The sequence below is a fragment of the Phocoena phocoena genome, chromosome 12, assembly GCF_963924675.1.
Source record: "Phocoena phocoena chromosome 12, mPhoPho1.1, whole genome shotgun sequence".
Taxonomy (NCBI): domain Eukaryota; kingdom Metazoa; phylum Chordata; class Mammalia; order Artiodactyla; family Phocoenidae; genus Phocoena; species Phocoena phocoena.
Genome location: NC_089230.1, coordinates 53247317 through 53265972, shown reverse-complemented (window position 1 = coordinate 53265972; position 18656 = coordinate 53247317). Strand labels below are relative to the sequence as shown.

At 39.9% G+C, this 18656-nt stretch overlaps 1 protein-coding gene across 1 annotated transcript in view; it reads right to left on the bottom strand.

Annotated features, from left to right (window-relative positions):
• Positions 1–18656, bottom strand: part of PREP (prolyl endopeptidase) — a 140328-nt gene that overhangs the window by 79477 nt on the left and 42195 nt on the right. Inside the window, exon 7 of the mRNA XM_065889245.1 lies at positions 8066–8171. Within this exon, the coding sequence (XP_065745317.1) occupies positions 8066–8171 (106 nt within the window). The remainder of the gene's footprint in view (positions 1–8065; positions 8172–18656) is intronic.

Sequence of the window (18656 nt, the reverse complement as noted above, 5' to 3'; positions counted from 1 at the left end):
AGTCTACATGAAGCAACTCTATGTATTCAAAATATTTATAAGAAATTTAGGAAACAAAGTGTGTGTGTATGTGTGTGTGTGTGTGTATATATATGTGTATATATATATATCTCAAAAGAAATAGTAGTCTTGATTTAGAAAGGTACAGAAAATATAAGAAAATCCAGACAAAATCATTTTCTTGCAAGGTTCAGGATGATTAATTTCAACTAATCTGCATGCGTGAATCACATTAAGAATCACAGGAGTCAAGACACAGCTGTCTTTTCCATTGTAGAACTCATAAAATGTCATGCCTCCCCGGTGTCCTAAGTGATACCTTGATACCTTTTTACTTTCTATTTTAAATAAGAGAAGCAGAAATCTTCTGCTCATATAATACACAGGACTGGAGAAACATGGTCTGTACTTTTTGATTGTTCTCAGGGTTAAATAAAGGACAAAAGTTTAATTTAAAACAGCGTGGAGGCCAGAAGGGTAAAGATTCAAAATACAAGTAAATTAACAGTTACAGATGGAGGATGGCTTCTCAAGCAGGGCCACCTGAGCACGGGATCCTCAAGGGGTGAGGGAAGTTGCTGGAGACAAGCTGGTGCCCACCTACTATGAGTCTGTGTTAAAGAAAAGTTACTCTGACACTTGTAAAAAGGTAAAGAAGACTTTATTCAGGACTGTTGTGATAGGTGTCAAGACCACTGCAATTAGGGACAGAGGTCAGGCTGAACTCAAATACAGAAAAGACAGCTGGAGATTATAGCCAATGTGCAGAATGAGGGGATTGGTGATCAAAATTTACTAAGAGAAGATATCAGGGTAGGGGGATTCTTGTTGAAGGCAGGTCAAGCATGTGGGGAATGGACAGGGGAATGAGGAATTTGATCAGATATCAGGGGTAAGGGACTGTCTTTAAACTGACTTAGCAGGATTCTCACAACAACTGGGCTATGTAGGCCAAGCAAGGAGGGTGGCGGGCAAGGAACTAAGGCTGAGACCTAACTGAGAAGAGGCTCAGAGGAGCCTGACTAAAGTCTGGTCAAGGAGAGAATCTTTGTTGTCATCAGGCACTGTTCTAGGTGCTGGGGACTCCAAGAAGCCAAGACAGACAAGATCCCTGATCTCATGCAGCTCAAAAATACTCACACGGTATTTTTATATGGAGAGAAAAAGAAATCAGAATAGGGGAAAGGGGAAGAAGGGCCAACTACAGAGGGAAAAGTATCAACCAAAAGCATGAGGAAGCATGGTAACTTCTAGGTCAGAAGTCCCTCTTCTCCCAGAGAAAGCTGATAGTGACTTGGAACACGTCTCTGGCAGCCAGCGCAAAAGAGGGTGCGATATTCTTTGGAGGGGCCTGCTTAGCCGTTTTGAACACGTGGAAAATTATGCGGATTTCTAATGCCCAGATGATGGGCCTAGTGCCATTTCCATACAGTGGCGAGTGAAGTGAGTCAGGGGAGTTACCTGTTCAGACAGGTAAGGAACAGGAGCAGCTACAGGAACTGCAGTTCCTGTGGAAATGCTAGGGCCCATTGTTTGCAAGAAATGCGTTCGTATTACTACTAAGTAAAAATACTGCAAATGTAAATGGCAGAAATGAGGTTCTCCGCAGAGAGGCAAAGGGTAACAGGAGAGAGATTAAGCTCACAGAGCAGCACGTAGTAAGAAGGTCAGTCCTTGAACAGAAAATCAAACTGACATGATGAATGTAATTCATAATCAGAGAGAACACTTTTAATTCTCAACATTCTAAGATTTTTTCCCATTCTGTATTTATGTAGTTTTGTTCTCCTTTTATCTCTTCCTATGGTATTAAGTAGCCAGTGTTCTCCTTTTATCTTTTCCTATGGTATTAAGTAGCCAGTGTTCTCCTTTTATCTTTTCCTATGGTATTAAGTAGCCAGTCTTCTCCTTTTATCTTTTCCTATGGTATTAAGTAGCCAGTGTTCTCCTTTTATCTTCTCCTATGGTATTAAGTAGCCAGTGTTCTCCTTTTATCTTCTCCTATGGTATTAAGTAGCCAGTGTTCTCCTTTTATCTTCTCCTATGGTATTAAGTAGCCAGTGTTCTCCTTTTATCTTCTCCTATGGTATTAAGTAGCCAGTGTTCTCCTTTTATCTTCTCCTATGGTATTAAGTAGCCAGTGTTCTCCTTTTATCTTCTCCTATGGTATTAAGTAGCCAGTGTTCTCCTTTTATCTTCTCCTATGGTATTAAGTAGCCAGTGTTCTCCTTTTATCTTCTCCTATGGTATTAAGTAGCCAGTGTTCTCCTTTTATCTTTTCCTATGGTATTAAGTAGCCAGTGTTCTCCTTTTATCTTCTCCTATGGTATTAAGTAGCCAGTGTTCTCCTTTTATCTTCTCCTATGGTATTAAGTAGCCAGTGTTCTCCTTTTATCTTCTCCTATGGTATTAAGTAGCCAGTGTTCTCCTTTTATCTTTTCCTATGGTATTAAGTAGCCAGTGTTCTCCTTTTATCTCTTCCTATGGTATTAAGTAGCCAGTGTTCTCCTTTTATCTCTTCCTATGGTATTAAGTAGCCAGTGTTCTCCTTTTATCTTCTCCTATGGTATTAAGTAGCCAGTGTTCTCCTTTTATCTTTTCCTATGGTATTAAGTAGCCAGTGTTCTCCTTTTATCTTCTCCTATGGTATTAAGTAGCCAGTGTTCTCCTTTTATCTTCTCCTATGGTATTAAGTAGCCAGTGTTCTCCTTTTATCTTCTCCTATGGTATTAAGTAGCCAGTGTTCTCCTTTTATCTTCTCCTATGGTATTAAGTAGCCAGTGTTCTCCTTTTATCTTCTCCTATGGTATTAAGTAGCCAGTGTTCTCCTTTTATCTTCTCCTATGGTATTAAGTAGCCAGTGTTCTCCTTTTATCTTCTCCTATGGTATTAAGTAGCCAGTGTTTTCCTTTTATCTTCTCCTATGGTATTAAGTAGCCAGTGTTCTCCTTTTATCTTCTCCTATGGTATTAAGTAGCCAGTGTTCTCCTTTTATCTTTTCCTATGGTATTAAGTAGCCAGTGTTCTCCTTTTATCTCTTCCTATGGTATTAAGTAGCCAGTGTTCTCCTTTTATCTCTTCCTATGGTATTAAGTAGCCAGTGTTCTCCTTTTATCTTCTCCTATGGTATTAAGTAGCCAGTGTTCTCCTTTTATCTTTTCCTATGGTATTAAGTAGCCAGTGTTCTCCTTTTATCTTTTCCTATGGTATTAAGTAGCCAGTGTTCTCCTTTTATCTTCTCCTATGGTATTAAGTAGCCAGTGTTCTCCTTTTATCTTCTCCTATGGTATTAAGTAGCCAGTGTTCTCCTTTTATCTTTTCCTATGGTATTAAGTAGCCAGTGTTTTCCTTTTATCTTTTCCTATGGTATTAAGTAGCCAGTGTTCTCCTTTTATCTTTTCCTATGGTATTACGTAACCAGTGGCCACTTTTTTGCGCTTCTTATTTTAAACTGTACACAGGCAGAAAGGTTTCCTGGGAGACAAAGATGATGGCAATGTTATAAAAGAGCTTAAGTGAAATTATTTAGTTCTCCAGACAGGCAATTTAGTGGTCTCCTAATAAATAAAAAATTAATGTACAGTAAAATACTGATAAAGCTCCCTGACTTTTTTTTTTTTTTTTTTTTTTTTTTGCGGTACGCGGGCCTCTCCCTGCTGTGGCCTCTCCCGTCGCGGAGCACAGGCTCCAGACGCGCAGGCTCAGTGGCCATGGTTCATGGGCCCAGCCGCTCCGCGGCATGTGGGATCCTCCCGGACCGGGGCACGAACCCGTGTCCCCTGCATCAGCAGGCGGACTCTCAACGACTGCGCCACCAGGGAAGCCCCTCCCTGACTTTAAGGTAAAAATGATTCAAATTATAACAGAAAGACCTGAGGTTATCAAAAGGGATATCAATTTCAGCAATACAACATTAACGATTTTGTAACACTGGATTTAGTTTTCAGTCGCCAGCTATTCAGGTTTAACTCACCTACTATTTCAGTTAACTAGTGTATTTAGCATTTAACTTGAATGTTAATTATTCTTCTCCTTAGTTTAAACAGGGAAACAAAAATGGGGGAGCAGTAAGGAAACAAGCAAGAAAAAGATCCTAGGTGGCAGTCACGGTCACCAACTGGGCATATGCCCCCTGGAATTTTTAGTCATCCACCTGCAAAATTAAACACATCTCCCATGAGAGGCACACCTCTTCATGTTTTCTTTGATGTAAGGCCTCTTTTCTGATTATGAATCGGGTTTTACAGAAAACAAGTCAAAATCAAGATCTGTATTTGGAGCAGCTTCAATACTGAAGATAAATTATTTTTAGGGCATCTTCAATCTATTTTAATCCACTACCTAAAACCACTGTATAGTGATTCCAAATATTCCCCTTTCAGTCAAAAAACAAAAGGATAAAGAAGGCATACTTGAGAGCCCACCATATGCCAGGAACCCTGCTAGGCCCTTTTCTATGCATTTTCATTATTCCTCACAATTCCTCATGAAGTAGGTATCACTGCCTCATTTGTAGTTGTGGAAATATTAAGAGAAAAGGATAACTTTCCCAAGGTCACCAATTATTTAGAGGTGGAGCTGAGATTAAAATTCACATCTGATTTGAAAGTCTTAAGGTTACTGTCTCAATGTACTCAACTGTAATTAATAAGAACTCCTTAAAAAATTTTAATGATTATGATATCCATCTGCTATGTCTCCCGTTATAAACCAAATATACTTAGTGTCTTCAACAGTTAAACTCGCACACAGTACTTGTTTTTTTAATCAGTTATAATCATATTATTAAGTCATAATGAAGCAGCAATCAGTTAAAAAAACGAAAAGACCCAAGATCTCTCTAATCTTGACCTACACAATTGACTTTTGAACCCATGGATGGAAACTGATTTCCAGTTCATCTTCCTAGTACTGGTCAGTCATTGCAAACGTTGAGAGCTTTCAGAATCCCACGACCACCATCCAAAAGAAGAGCTCCTCTGAGGTTTATGTTACCCACGAGTTTAATACTAATAAAGCAATAATTTACAAAAGGTTACAGGCCCAGCGTTACACCCAGAATTTAGCAGCTATCACTGGGAACACTCTCCAAACTGATCCTAACCCATCTGTGTGCAACTCAACAGCTTAAATTCACCTACCGTACTCACTTAAACTCTGCTTTCTTGTCAACAGTATATTATGTATTTTTCTGAATGACGCAATGAACTCCACATATTGGTCAGTTTAGTAACCTTCTTATAAAATGACATCAGGTTAGTATCATAACACTTATTTGCTCTATTGTCTTCCATGTGGTTCTCCACGAGCTCACTGGGATGGTCTTTTTGTTACTTCAACTTGTCTAGGCTGATGTCCTGAGTTAATGGATCAAACTTTAATCTAGGTGTGACCGTGAAGGTATTCTATGGATACGATTAAAGACCATAATCAGTTGACTTTAACTAAAGGAGATTATCCTAGATAATCTAGGTAGGCCTGAGCCTTCCAGCAGAGCTGAGGCTTCCACGAATAAGAAGAAATTCCACTTGTGGACGGCAGCCTGCCCTTCCTAATGGCCTGCCCTACTGGTTTCAGACTTACTTAGCCAGCCCCATAATCATGTAAGCCAATTCCTTGCAATAAATCTCTTAATAGGTATATCCTACAGGTTCTGCTTCTCTGGTTAAACCTTGAAGATACTTTCACAAACCATCAATATTTCACAAACGAAAAACACCCAGAAATACCTTTAGTAAGAAAGATGTAGCTCCTATGCAACTCAGAGATACAGTCCCAAATAAATTTATAGATTTACACACAGCTCTAGTCAAACATAGCTGGATTTTGTTCAGATCATGGCAAAATAATCTTAAAGTTCCTCTGTAAGAATTTTTAAAGAAAGAGAGAAAAGGAGAACAATTTGGACAAGAAGAACTGCTAACGTTTACTGAGTGCTTACTCTGTGCTGGGCTCTTCCTCTAAGCTACACAAAACCATCTAAGAAACAGAAAAGACAATGGTCACATAAGCTAAGGAAACACCAAGTCAGGAAGGGAGGCCAGGACCTGGCTTATGTGGTAAATAATGCCTTCCAATCTGAATGCATCATAGCCAGTGGGTTTCCTGATGTACTTGGGAGGAGCGGCGGATTCTGCGTCCTCTTTATCCCACCATCTGGACTCCTCCCCGGCCACTAGGACTTCTTAGATGCTTCCCTGTTTTTCTCTCATGCACCTCTAGTGCACCTGTGCACCTCTGTACTGCCTTCCTTCTGGAATCCCAATCTCTGGGTATCACACCCTCTTCTCTAATTCCTCACGAGTGCTGAAAAAGTGGTGGGGGGGGAGAGGTAGTGGAAAAAAAAAAAAGGTAAGGACCAAGAGGTGAGGGAGAAAACAGAGGCACCAGCACTTGCTAAGTCTCATTCAAAGTAATACCATCTATTAAGCAGTTCAGTATATGAATAGGTGGATGAAACTGTTTAATTTCCTCCAGCTGCAGAGAAGACAATTTGTGCACCTTTTAAAAACTAGCTTACCTAATAATTTAAAGATATAATGAAGTAATAAAGACAAAATGAAAGCGGCACTCTCTGGAGGAAGAACACTGTAACTGAAATTTTTAATAAACTGGAGAAAGGCCAAGTCCCTTCCACCATCCCAGACCCACAGAGGAACACTGGGCAGGACAGCAGCACAGTAACTGCTGTTCGCTTTTTCAGATTTGACCTTCCACGCTCAGCTCTATGCAGACCTAGACTTGCAACTCAAGTGAGCGATTCTCGGGCGGTGGTGTGCTCCTCTCAGAGAATGTGAAAACTGATGCGGTGGATCCAATTTTCTTGAGATCAAAATGGGTGTACCTTTTTTTTTTTTTCCAAACAGAAAAAAAAAATGTAGCTTTATTCAATGGATATATATTTAATATTAGAAGAGAGATGCCTTCATCCTGCTGTATGTGTGAATGGTGCTCTGTAACAGCTAAGAATGTTAGGATACAGACCTTGCTCAGAGAAGTTTAAAAATGATGCAGCGTCCAATCAATAATTTAAAAAAGGTAGGGCTTCCCTGGTGGCACAGTGGTTGAGAGTCCGCCTGACGATGCAGGGGACGCGGGTTCGTGCCCCGGTCCGCGAGGATCCCACATGTCGTGGAGCGGCTGGGCCCATGAGCCATGGCCGCTGAGCCTGCGCGTCCGGAGCCTGTGCTCCGCAACGGGAGAGGCCACAACAGTGAGAGGCCTGCGTACCGCAAAAAAAAAAAAAAAGTATATATTTTCTGATCATAATGTAATATAGATTAGATACTAATAATGAGGTAATCTAATCAACAATTAGAAATGTGCTCAATATTGTATATTTTGAAAATTTGTGGCAACTATCTCTAAAATATATTTATTTTACATTAAGCAGACCATGGGGTAATGGTATCCTTGTCTGAGTGTTAGTGTATCCCTGAGGGAGTTTTGGGGTCTGAGAATTTTCAGCATAGTAAATAGTGCAGTTGAAAAGCTTTAATGCTTGATGATGGCGCTAGTATGATAATAAGTGTTGGAAGAAAACAACATTTAAGATGAGCCACGTCTAGAACTTGTAACTGGCTGGTCCTATGCTTACTATCTTGATACATAGGGTTTCAGGAAGCAAAATCAGGCTGACATTGTACGTGTGTTCAGTACTGAGCAGTTGTCCTGTGATCATCTTTTAACCCAATAAATGGTCACTGGTGTCCTCTTTCCTGTGACAGTTTGCACGATTACATCTAGACAGTCATAATGCTTTACAGACCAAAGGGTCAGTTTCCCCCAAACACTCTTCATGTGCAATGTGGACAGGAAACTTTCACACTCATAAGCATGCAAAAAATATGGTTAGCCTCAATCTACAGAGAAAATGCTAAAGCCAACGAAGAGCTTCATTCAATTTCTTTTCATTTTAAGGAATAATATCGAAAGAAAAAATCATGAACTGAGATGACGTGGTTAAATGGAAGAAGGTTTCTTGGGAAATCAATTAGAAGACCAACATAATTGCTTTTTAATGGAGCTTCCTGGAGTAAGCATCCATGTTTGAAAGACAGCTTACCGGTGATGCCACTGGGTTCCTGCTGGAGGTCACAATACCAGAGGCGGTTTACGGGATCACACCCCTCCCTTATCGACAACAAGACGTAGCGACCATCGTCAGATAACTATGAAGGGAACAAAAACAGCACATGGGGCTGATTAGAATATATTTTTTCGTGAGAACACTGTCAAATATTATGTAAAAAAGAAAGGTTCACCGCAAATGCAGTATCTTTACCCCAAACAGTTGGATTGGATAAGAAAGTTATCGGAAGAAAAGGTGAACATCAATTTTTTAACTTATTTCACTGTTAATCACAGTTTAATAAAACACAGTGAAATATTTCAGTTGAAAATATTTATATATATAACTGAATGTCATGACTCAGTGTGACTTTTACTTAAAGTCTATTCTTTATAGTCAATAATATTGTAATAATTTTGTATGGTGACAGATGGTTACTGGACTTGTCACGGTGATCGTCTGTAATGCATTTGTTGGATCGCTATGTTATGCACCTGAAACTAACACAATATTCTATGTCAATTACACTTAAATTTTTTTAAAGTTAAAAAAATAGTCTTTTCTTTAACTGAAAAATACACGCAATCTGTCATTTTGAATATAAATGTCCCTGAATTTGAAATTTTGTCACAGGTTACACATTTTAAAAGCTGTTCTAAATGAGTAAGAATTAGCAAAATGGGCACAGATGCACAAACGTTCATTTGTGGTTCACACTGGTCACATTAGCAAGCTTCTACTGAACAACTAAACAACTTTTGATGCGTATCTTTAGTCCCCTATATATCACAAGGCAGCAGAGATAAAAGACCTGTGCTTCAGTGGATTTCTTTTAAAATATTAAACAGGAGAACCTTAGGTAGTAAAAAGAATCTTGATAAAAAACGAATGCAACAAATAATACATTATGGTTTTGAGTTGTCAAAATTGATATAAGTAGTATCAGACTATTATATATATCCTTTTGCAACTTTTTCCATTCAATTTAAAAAATTAATCTATGTTGATACATGTATATTTGCTTCACTTATTTTAACTGCTGTAAAATATTCCAATCTAGGAATACATCACAACTAATTGATCCATTTTCCTACCACATAATTAGATTATTTCCATTTTCTTCCTTTGTGGTTTTTGTCCTTATTACAAGCAATACTTTAAAAGATTTCTGAACATGTTTATCGTGGCCTCATATACATGTTTCCCGGGGTACATAACTACAAGTAAAACTGCTCAGTGGTATGATATGCACATACTCAACTTTACTAGATGTTGCCAAATTATTTTCCTAACTGGTTGTATTGACTTACACTCACATATCGGCTGTCCTGTGTTCCACATCCTACACTGAAGGTGAATTTTATGTGTCATCTTGGCTAGGCCACAGGACCTATATATTTGGTTTATTCTAGATGTTTCTGTGAAGGTGTTTTTTTTTTGGATGAGGTTAACATTTAAATTGGTGGACTCTGAGTAAAGCTGACTACTCTCCATAATGTGGGTCAATCTCAACCAATCAGTTGAAGGCCTTCATAGAAAAAGACTGACCTCCCCTGGCCAGAAGGAATTCTGCCAGCACATGGCCCTCGGACTCAAGCTGAAACTCCTCCCTGGGTTTCCAGCCTGTCAGCCTACCCTGTAGATTTTGAAAGTGTCAAGCCCCTACAATCATGTTAGCCAATTCCTTTAAACAAGTTTCTCTCTCTATATATATATTATATATACATATATTCCATTGGTTCTGTTTCTCTGGAGAACCCTGACGAATGCCCTTACCAACAACTGCTATTCCTTCATTTATTCATTCAATAAATAGCTTCTAAGCAGCTAATATGTGCAAGACATTTTCCTAGATGCTAAAGATAAATCAGTGAATAAATCAAGGGGGAAAAGTTACACCCTAGTGGAGGAGACATGTCCATAAATATGGAGTAACGTAGTCTATTATAAAATGCTAAATGCTGTACAGAACATGAACAGGTCTGGGTAAGGGAGGCAGGATGTGTGGGGAGGGACTGCAGTTTTAAATATGGCAGTCAAGGAAGGCTTCATAAGAAGGTGTCTTGCCAACCGATGGGAACATGCTGTACAAGCACAGGGAACTCTACCTAAATGGGAGGGTAGTCCAAAAGAGAGGGGATATCTGTATGCGTATGGCTGATTCATTTTGTTACGCGGTGGAGGCCAATACAACATTGTAAAGCAACCATACTCCAATAAAAACTTAAAAAAAAAAAAAGGTGTCTTTCCACTGTCTTCTGACTTGCATTGTTTCAGATGAGAAGTCATTCATGTTTTTCTCCCTATGTACAATGTAATGTGTTTTCCTACCTGGCTGCTTTTTAATTTTTCTTATTATCTTTGGTCTTCTATGAAGTGATTATAATGGGCTTTGCTGTAGTAGCCTCTCTCAGATTTGTTGAGCTTCTTGAATCTGTAGGTTTGTCTATTTTACCGAATTCATCACATTTTTGGCTGTTTTTTTCCTCGTATGAATTTTGTGTCCCCTCACCCCTACCCTAGGACTTCAAATACATAATGTTAGATCACTTAGTATTGTTCTACAGTTCGGTGAGACTGTGTTCATTTCTGTTTCAGTTTTTTTTCTGTGGCTTAGTTTCAACTTGCTGTCTTCAAATTCAGGTATTTTCTTTTATAGTATCTAAACTGCTATTAAACACATGCAGAGAATTTTTCGATTCAGATAGTTTATTTTTCATCTCCAGAAGAATATTTGGTTGTTTTTATGTTTCCTATTTCTTTGTTCATTTATAATTCATTAACATTTCCTAAAATCCTTTAAAAATTATTTTCATAATTGCTTTCAAAAAGTCTATGTCTGCTAATTGTACTTACCTGTAATTTCTAGATCTGTTTTATTGACTAGTTTTTCTCCTGGTTATAAGTCATATTTTCCTGCTTCTTTACATATTGAGGGCTTTTTTTAAATTGGATTTTGAACACTTTTAATGCTATTTGGGTTTGCTATTTTTTTTTTTTTTGGTCTTTCTTTAAAATGTTTTGAGGAAGTTAATTTGGTGGATCAGCGTGATCCATCTAAGATTTATTTTCAAACTTTGCTGGGGAAGGTCTACAGCGCTCCTGCAAAGGCATGGATGGCCCTTCTGGGCTCTCTGCTGAATACCCTGGGTGTTCACAAGGCCCTTCTACTTTAACGGTTAGAATGTGAAGGTCTCCCAGACTTGTTAAACCTCTGGTAGTTAACAGCTTGCAAGTTGCTGGTGGTTGTTCTCAGCTTGAATCATGGAGCCTCATCCTATGCATGCACCGCTCAATAGTCAGCCTAAGATGCAGAGGAATGCCAAGAAGATTTCTGGGACCCTTAGGGGGTGGTCCCCCCTTCGGGCACCGTGCCTGCAAATTCCAGTGGCTTCAGTCTTCCTGAATTCCAATCTTTGGAGCCTTAGTTCAGTGAGACTGTAATATTCTGGGGGCTCCTCCTTCTTGTGCCAGAGTTCAGAAAATTCCTCCAGGCAGAAAGCTGGGGCAATCATATGACATCGCTTTCACGCACCACAGTCGTATGACATCTGCAGGCCAATATCGGCAAACGGATGCTCTGTCTACTTTGGATAGTTTTCTAGCTGTTTACGGCAGGAGGGTTAGTCCAGTATCAGTTACACATCATGGCCAGAAGCAAAAACTTGTCGTTATACTTTTATTTGTTTAACTCATTTTTAATTCTTTATTGGATAATTACAATTTTAGGGTATAGTATTATGTGTGTTTAAAATACAGAGATGTAAGAATTAAGAATGTAATATAAAACTAATTAAAAAGATAATATTTATGATTAATAAAAAACGTAACAACGATTTAGTTTCTTTTGTCATATTACATAGTAGGCTATTTTTAGGGTTTTACTTACTAGCAGCATCGAGTTTTTAGGCTTGGAGGAATTAGATTCCAGCTCTTCAGAAATGCCCATCCACTTTCTATCAGCAGATTTGTTTTGGTAAACCAGCTGTCTGTCAATCGGGCTCTCTGCACTTGTAAACTCGTCACAATAGCTGTGTGTGTCTACAACATCCAGTATGTTTAAGAACTTGGCAGCACACTGGACGTGAAACATCTCTTTCTCAGAACAATTATTTTAAAGCACAGAGGTAATTTGTAAAATAGAAGTGGGATTCCAACTAAGTACAGTTTTATAAAAGATTCTAGAAAAGTCCCGTTTAATTTGGCTGTTCTTTCTTTTTTTTTTTTTTTTTTTTTTTTTGCGGTATGCGGGAGAGGTTGTGGCCTCTCCCGTTGCGGAGCACAGGCTCCGGATGCGCAGGCCCTGCGGCCATGGCTCACGGGCCCAGCCGCTCTGCGGCATGTGGGATCTTCACGGACCGGGGCACGAACCCGTGTCCCCTGCATCGGCAGGTGGACTCTCAACCACTGCGCCACCAGGGAAGCCCTGGCTGTTCTTTCTTGGTGACATTTTTTCTGAGTTCTGAAGTTGTCTCCTTTCCAAAAAATGAATATTTTGCTGTATGAGTTCTGGTCACAAACTACACGTGACACTGAACTACTCAGGTGCACTCTCTTCATCTCTTTCCAGGCTTCTTCTAGTCTTTTCAAAGACTGTCAAATGGTTTTGGAGAAACTGCATATACATTTATGATTTCCATGTATTATTTTCTCCATTCTCATCCTCAATGTATTTCCGAAAATTACCTATCATTACATTTTAAGTGGGTTTCTTAAAAATGAACATCTGGCTTGACGGAGTTTAAAAATTCAGTCTAAGAACCCATATTTCGTCTTTATTAATTGTTACTGCTTCCACATCTTAATTTTGAACATTCTAGTCACCTTGCTTTTCCCTTCTCCTTTTCTCTTTACACTGTATTAATATAAATTTCTTTATAAACTTTTTCCCTTCATTGACCGCACTGGGAGTTATATACTCTATTTCTAGTCTTTTATACATTTTCCTTAAGCTTTTCATATACATAGCTAATAAACCAGTGTCTAGAAATTCAGTTCCACCTCATTTTTAAACTATCCTATACTAAGAATATCATTAGCAACCTCACAATTATAACTTTATTAAATGTAATGGAAAGCAGCCTCATTAATAATACTTCATACTTTTGTCCTTTAAATAAAGACAGACTCTTTATAGCTTAGTGCTCAGAGTCATGCTACATCAATCATAAATGATGGCTAATTCAGTTGCAGTGATTCAGCCAACAGGATAGGGCAGTAAAACACTGCAAGAACCACACCAAACCTTCGATGACAGCTGTCTTGAGCACATCTAATGAGTTTTTCTCAGTATTTCTGCCTGCACCAAATGGTTGCAGTTTATATTTAATCTAAGGCAGGAAGTCCCAAGGGAATTGCTGTTGGCATGCCAATTAAGTCAGTCTTTTTCTCTGTAACTCTTTTCATCACAGCCCAGAGATATTCCATAGCCACTGAACAAATCTGCTAACCTGCAAACAACTCTGAATTTCAAATGCTCAAGGTCTCAAATTTCAAAATCATTTATAAGTCACTGTTGCCCTAAAATATATAGTTCAGAAATATACCTTTGTCCACTAAAATGTAATCAGTAACAATGTATATTCAACCACGGCCTCACATTCAGACTATTTCAAGACAATTTAAAAAACGAATTTTGGGAATCACTGGGAGGGGAAGACAAAAATGATGATGAGGAGGCTTAAATCTTAACAAAAGAAAGTGACTTTCCTGAAATCCAGATAAAAGGAAGATAGAAAAGCAGGAGAGCCAAGGGTCTCTTCAGGCCTTCATGAACAGTATAAATTCCAGTTCACAAAACATTGTTCTTCTTTAAACAATAAGACATAGGCTAGAAAAACCGTGTTCTCTAGAAGCAATCTCATTGAAAAGCACTGACTTTTCACAACAGGGTTGCAATAATGCTAGACTGACCAATTATGAAATTTGTAATTCTTAAATCACAGCTTCCTTTTACTTTATGCCTATATTAAACAAATCTTCCTTAAGTCAAAATTTTATTTCATGAAATCTCCCTTTTATGTAAATAAATATTAATAGAAACAAAATTCTAAGAACTACTGTAAATAGAATATTGACACTTGCTGATATTAAGTCCACTGATTGCATTTCAAACAATACCAACAGGATGAAAGTTAAAACTCTTTACCATTCTTACTACTGACAATTTTTTTAAAAAGTATTTCCCTTTAGACACAAGTTACTTTGACAATCTAATTGTGTGAAGTCATTTGCTGAATTACATTTAGAGTACTGCTTAAATATCTTTAGAAAATGTTAATTAAGGGAGACAGGAATAACATCTGTATTGATAGAAGTATCTGGAAAGAGAAAAAATTCAAATGTACAAAGAATGTGGTATTCACTGATAGGCTACATAACATTTGGAAATCTGCTGGTACTTAGCTATTTATTATCCATAACCAGATAAAAAACAAAGCCAAAAGCCATCCTCCCTTGCTCCTGGGGTAGATGAAGTTGGAGATAAAACTGTCACAAAAGGTGGCTGGTCTTAAACAGGAGAATCTGCCGCCAGCCAACTTTCCATCTCCTTTACCAGAGACACAATTTAACATGTGCCACCAAACTCAGCCGTCCACTCTCTGGGGGAGTCAGAGCTGAGGCTGTTTATTCGACCAACGTTTACTGAGAATCTGCTGCAGCTGGACCAGGTTCTGGAGCACACAGATCAACAGGACAGGGCATTCAAGACCTTATGCTGAGGTGGGAGAGTTGGACACTCAGACACACACACGAAGTTATACTGTAAACATTCATAGTGAGAAATACAAAGAATTGACGCGAGTGCCAGAGAGGAGCACCTAACAGGGAAGCGAGTTGGGAGGAAGAGTGAGATCTGAGAAGGCTCTTCCCTGGCGGTTCAGAGGTTCACACTCCGCGCTTCCACTGCAGGGGGCATGGGTTGGATCCCTGGTTGGGGGACTAGGATCCTGCGTGCTGTCCTGCACAGCCAAAATAAATAACTAAATTTTAAAAATTCATTTGAGAAGGCTCTTGGGAATGGATGGTCCCTAACTGATTTTTTTTTTTTTTTTTTTTTTTTTTTTAATGTGTTACGCGGGCCTCTCACTGTTGTGGCCTCTCCCGTTGCGGAGCACAGGCTCCGGACGCGCAGGCTCAGCGGCCATGGCTCACGGGCCCAGCCGCTCCGCGGCATGTGGGATCTTCCCGGACCGGGGCACGAACCCGTGTCCCCTGCATCGGCAGGCGGACTCTCAACCACTGCGCCACCAGGGAAGCCCCCCTAACTGATTTTTAAAAGGGAAGCAGAATTCCTCTAAAAGTGATTGCTTGACTCTTTCCATTCTTATAGCTGCTATGCTGGCGTAGGTATCTGGTTCAGAGGGCTATGTCTAACACACACTCAAGCTACACAGACACTCGTGCTCAAGTATACATCTCACCGACAAGACAGCGCGAGAAGCGGACACTGGGGTCTGCTGAAGCGCGCGCTCCCCCAGCTGCCGGACAAGACAGCGCGAGTAGCGGACACTGGGGTCTGCTGAAGCGCGCGCTCCCCCAGCTGCCGGGCACCGGGAGCAGGCAGCTTTCAGCTGAGCACCTTGGGGCCTTGTCCTCCCCGGTAAAGAGAGCCACCCCTCCCAAGGTCACACATTCTCTTTGGTTCATCCCACGTGCAATGACTGATTAAAGCATAAAGGTATAAAGGCCCAGGCCCCTCACCCCTAGTTAGGAAAAGGTTGAAGGGCTAACCCAGCTCAAGAGCTCCCTGGAGGACCGGCTGAGGCCCTTGTCATGATTTCATTCAACTTGTCCCCCTTCTGCCTTCTCTCCCCAGCACAGGCGAAGGTTTTGAAAGCGCCCCCGTTGACCTTCTGGAGGCTGCTCCCCAGGGAACCTGACCTGTGACGGCATGCAAGGCATCATGCCACCTGGTTTCTCATCTTGGCGTATTTTACGCTAACTGAAGGAAACCTTTTTAAGTGGTGGTTTCTAGTTTTGAAGAGGGGCACCCAAAAATGGCTGCCACGTGCATTTACACTTATCAAAAGGTAGGGCATAGGGTATGGGGTTATCAGACTTTATACTTTCATTAAAGAAGCCACATTAGTTCACTGAGAAATTTTACCTGTGCGTATTGCGGTATTAAGCCTCCCTGGGACAGTAATATTTACCAGGGAAACCTTTGACAGACATCATGCAAACTATTCGACTTCGACAGTGTATATATTTTATACTTTATTCTGTTAAGATTCACATGTGCTGCTCCAACACACACATGACTCAGCACGTTCAGGAATGTAACCCTCACAAACCCAGAAACCATCAAACACGAAATTTAGAGATAAGAAGCAACCAGAGCAAATCTCTGGGGAATCTACTCCCAAATAATATGCTTTTATGAAATTTCTTCTGTTAATGCCTCATGTAGGTGTGACCATGATCCATTCAGACCAGAGTCTGGGTCCAGCTGCACCGTGTTCACAAGAGGTCACTGGCTCCACCATCAGCTCATTGGAGGCTTTTTAAAAAAATATGAATTGACAAATAAGTGTGAAATAGAACATACGTTCTATGTTGATAGAACATAAATAATAAATATGTTGATAACAGTAATTTCTCTAGAGAATGGGATCTTTGTATGTGATTCTATTTATTTTTTTAAATTTATTTATTTATTATTATGATTATTATTTTTTGGCTGCGTTGGGTCTTTGTTGCTGCACTCGGGCTTTCTCTAGTTGCGGTGAGCAGGGGCTACTCTTCATTGCAGTGTGCAGGCTTCTCATTGCGGTGGCTTCTCTTGTGGAGCACAGGCTCTAGGCTCACGGGCTTCAGTAGTTGTGGCACATGGGCTCAGTAGTTGTGGCTCGCGGGCTCTAGAGCACAGGCTCAGTAGTTGTGGCGCACAGGCTTAGTTGCCCTGCGGCATGTGGGATCTTCCCGGACTAGGGCTTGAACCCATGTCCCCTGCATTGGCAGGTGGATTCTTAACCACTGTGCCACCAGGGAAGTCCCTTGTATGTTATTTTAAACAATAAATGTATTTATTATTACTAGCATAAAAATTTTAAAGTAGATGAATCTGGCTATTTTTAGTCTCAACACTATGTAGTAAAAACAGGTGGGCTTTCCAGCTGACCTGAATAAGCTAGCTTTTCTTCATGCATCTCTTATTGAGAAAATTAACAGAAGATCACTTTATTAAAAGTTTTAAATTCTCAACCATTTAACTATCTAAAAAGTTGTCTTTCAAAACGTTGCGACCCATAACTAATATTTACATATACATAGAATACGTGGACTTTCATCAAACTTATCCTTTTCAAAAGAAAAGCTCATAAGCTGTTTTATGCTAGAGCTACTAGACTTCATGGTTACATGGTCTTGTGCTAACAACCAAAGCTTCACGAACATGAAATTTCTTTAATATATATAATTTTTTCCACTTAGAACCCAACAAGAAGAGGGTGGCTAAAGTCTTTTCGTAATTTGAAAGTACATGCACTTCTTCAAATCGAGGAAACTACTTTCTTTTATATATTATGACAAAATAATTCATTGTGTGTATAAAATAGTATACTAAAAAGCACTGAGACGTAAAGTTGCCTGGGAAATTAACAAAAGGTGTGAAAATGGATTTTAATAGCTTTGAGAGTTAATCATTTTCCTCTCAGAGCAGGAAACTCTTATCAGTTTTATCTCACAGACTCTTGTGGATTCCTTTCATAACAGTTGTGAATCATGACAACATCTCTTTACTAAGTATGTTTCCAAAACATAATCTAGGAAAACTTTTAAATGTCAAACTAATCACCTACAGTGATGGCTTTTCATTTATGGGGCTCATTATGGATTTGTAATAAAAACAGGAGACTGTCAGGAGCAGAAGCACGGGATAGTCTAAGCAATACGATGTGCACTGACATAAACATTCCTAATAGGTAGTCCTTAAATCAGCTCTCCCAATACTGTGTGCTACTACAGCAATGCGCGAGAAAGGACATCAACCCCAGTACTCTATGATGTGTTGCTTGGTATGCCACAAACAGATATACCAGAAAATTCTAGGAAAAGAAAACCCATTCAAAGTAAAAGTAGTAACGGAGGTCTCGACATGCTATAACCACTCTTGTTTCTCATCTACCTGATTGTTTCTCTGGCACATAAGCTCGGTTATTTCAGAATCGACTGTTTGTTTTCTTTTTTCCCCCACTGAGCAGTTAAGAGGGGTAGCTGAGAAAAGTGACTGACCAGCAAATCCAACTTCAACCACAAAACCAACCCTCTCCTATCAGGAGCTGTTTTATGAATTCAGAGCAGCGCTACCCGCAGCCTTGCTCACATCCAGGTCTTTAGTTCGGCTTCCTGACTTTCTGCCTTCCCCACCAGGCTCTGAGATGTCCCTGCGTGCCCATCAGCCTGATGGAGATTATCACTTCATGCAGTGCTGGTGAAAGAGAGGACGTGGGCCGTGAGCCTCGGACACACACAGTCCAGGGAAGAGTCCCCCTGGGACTGATATAAGGACTGCCACTCCTGTGATGAACAGAAGGAATCAGCCTCCAAGAGCCAGTGAAAGTGCAGGACCCCCTGGGACAGC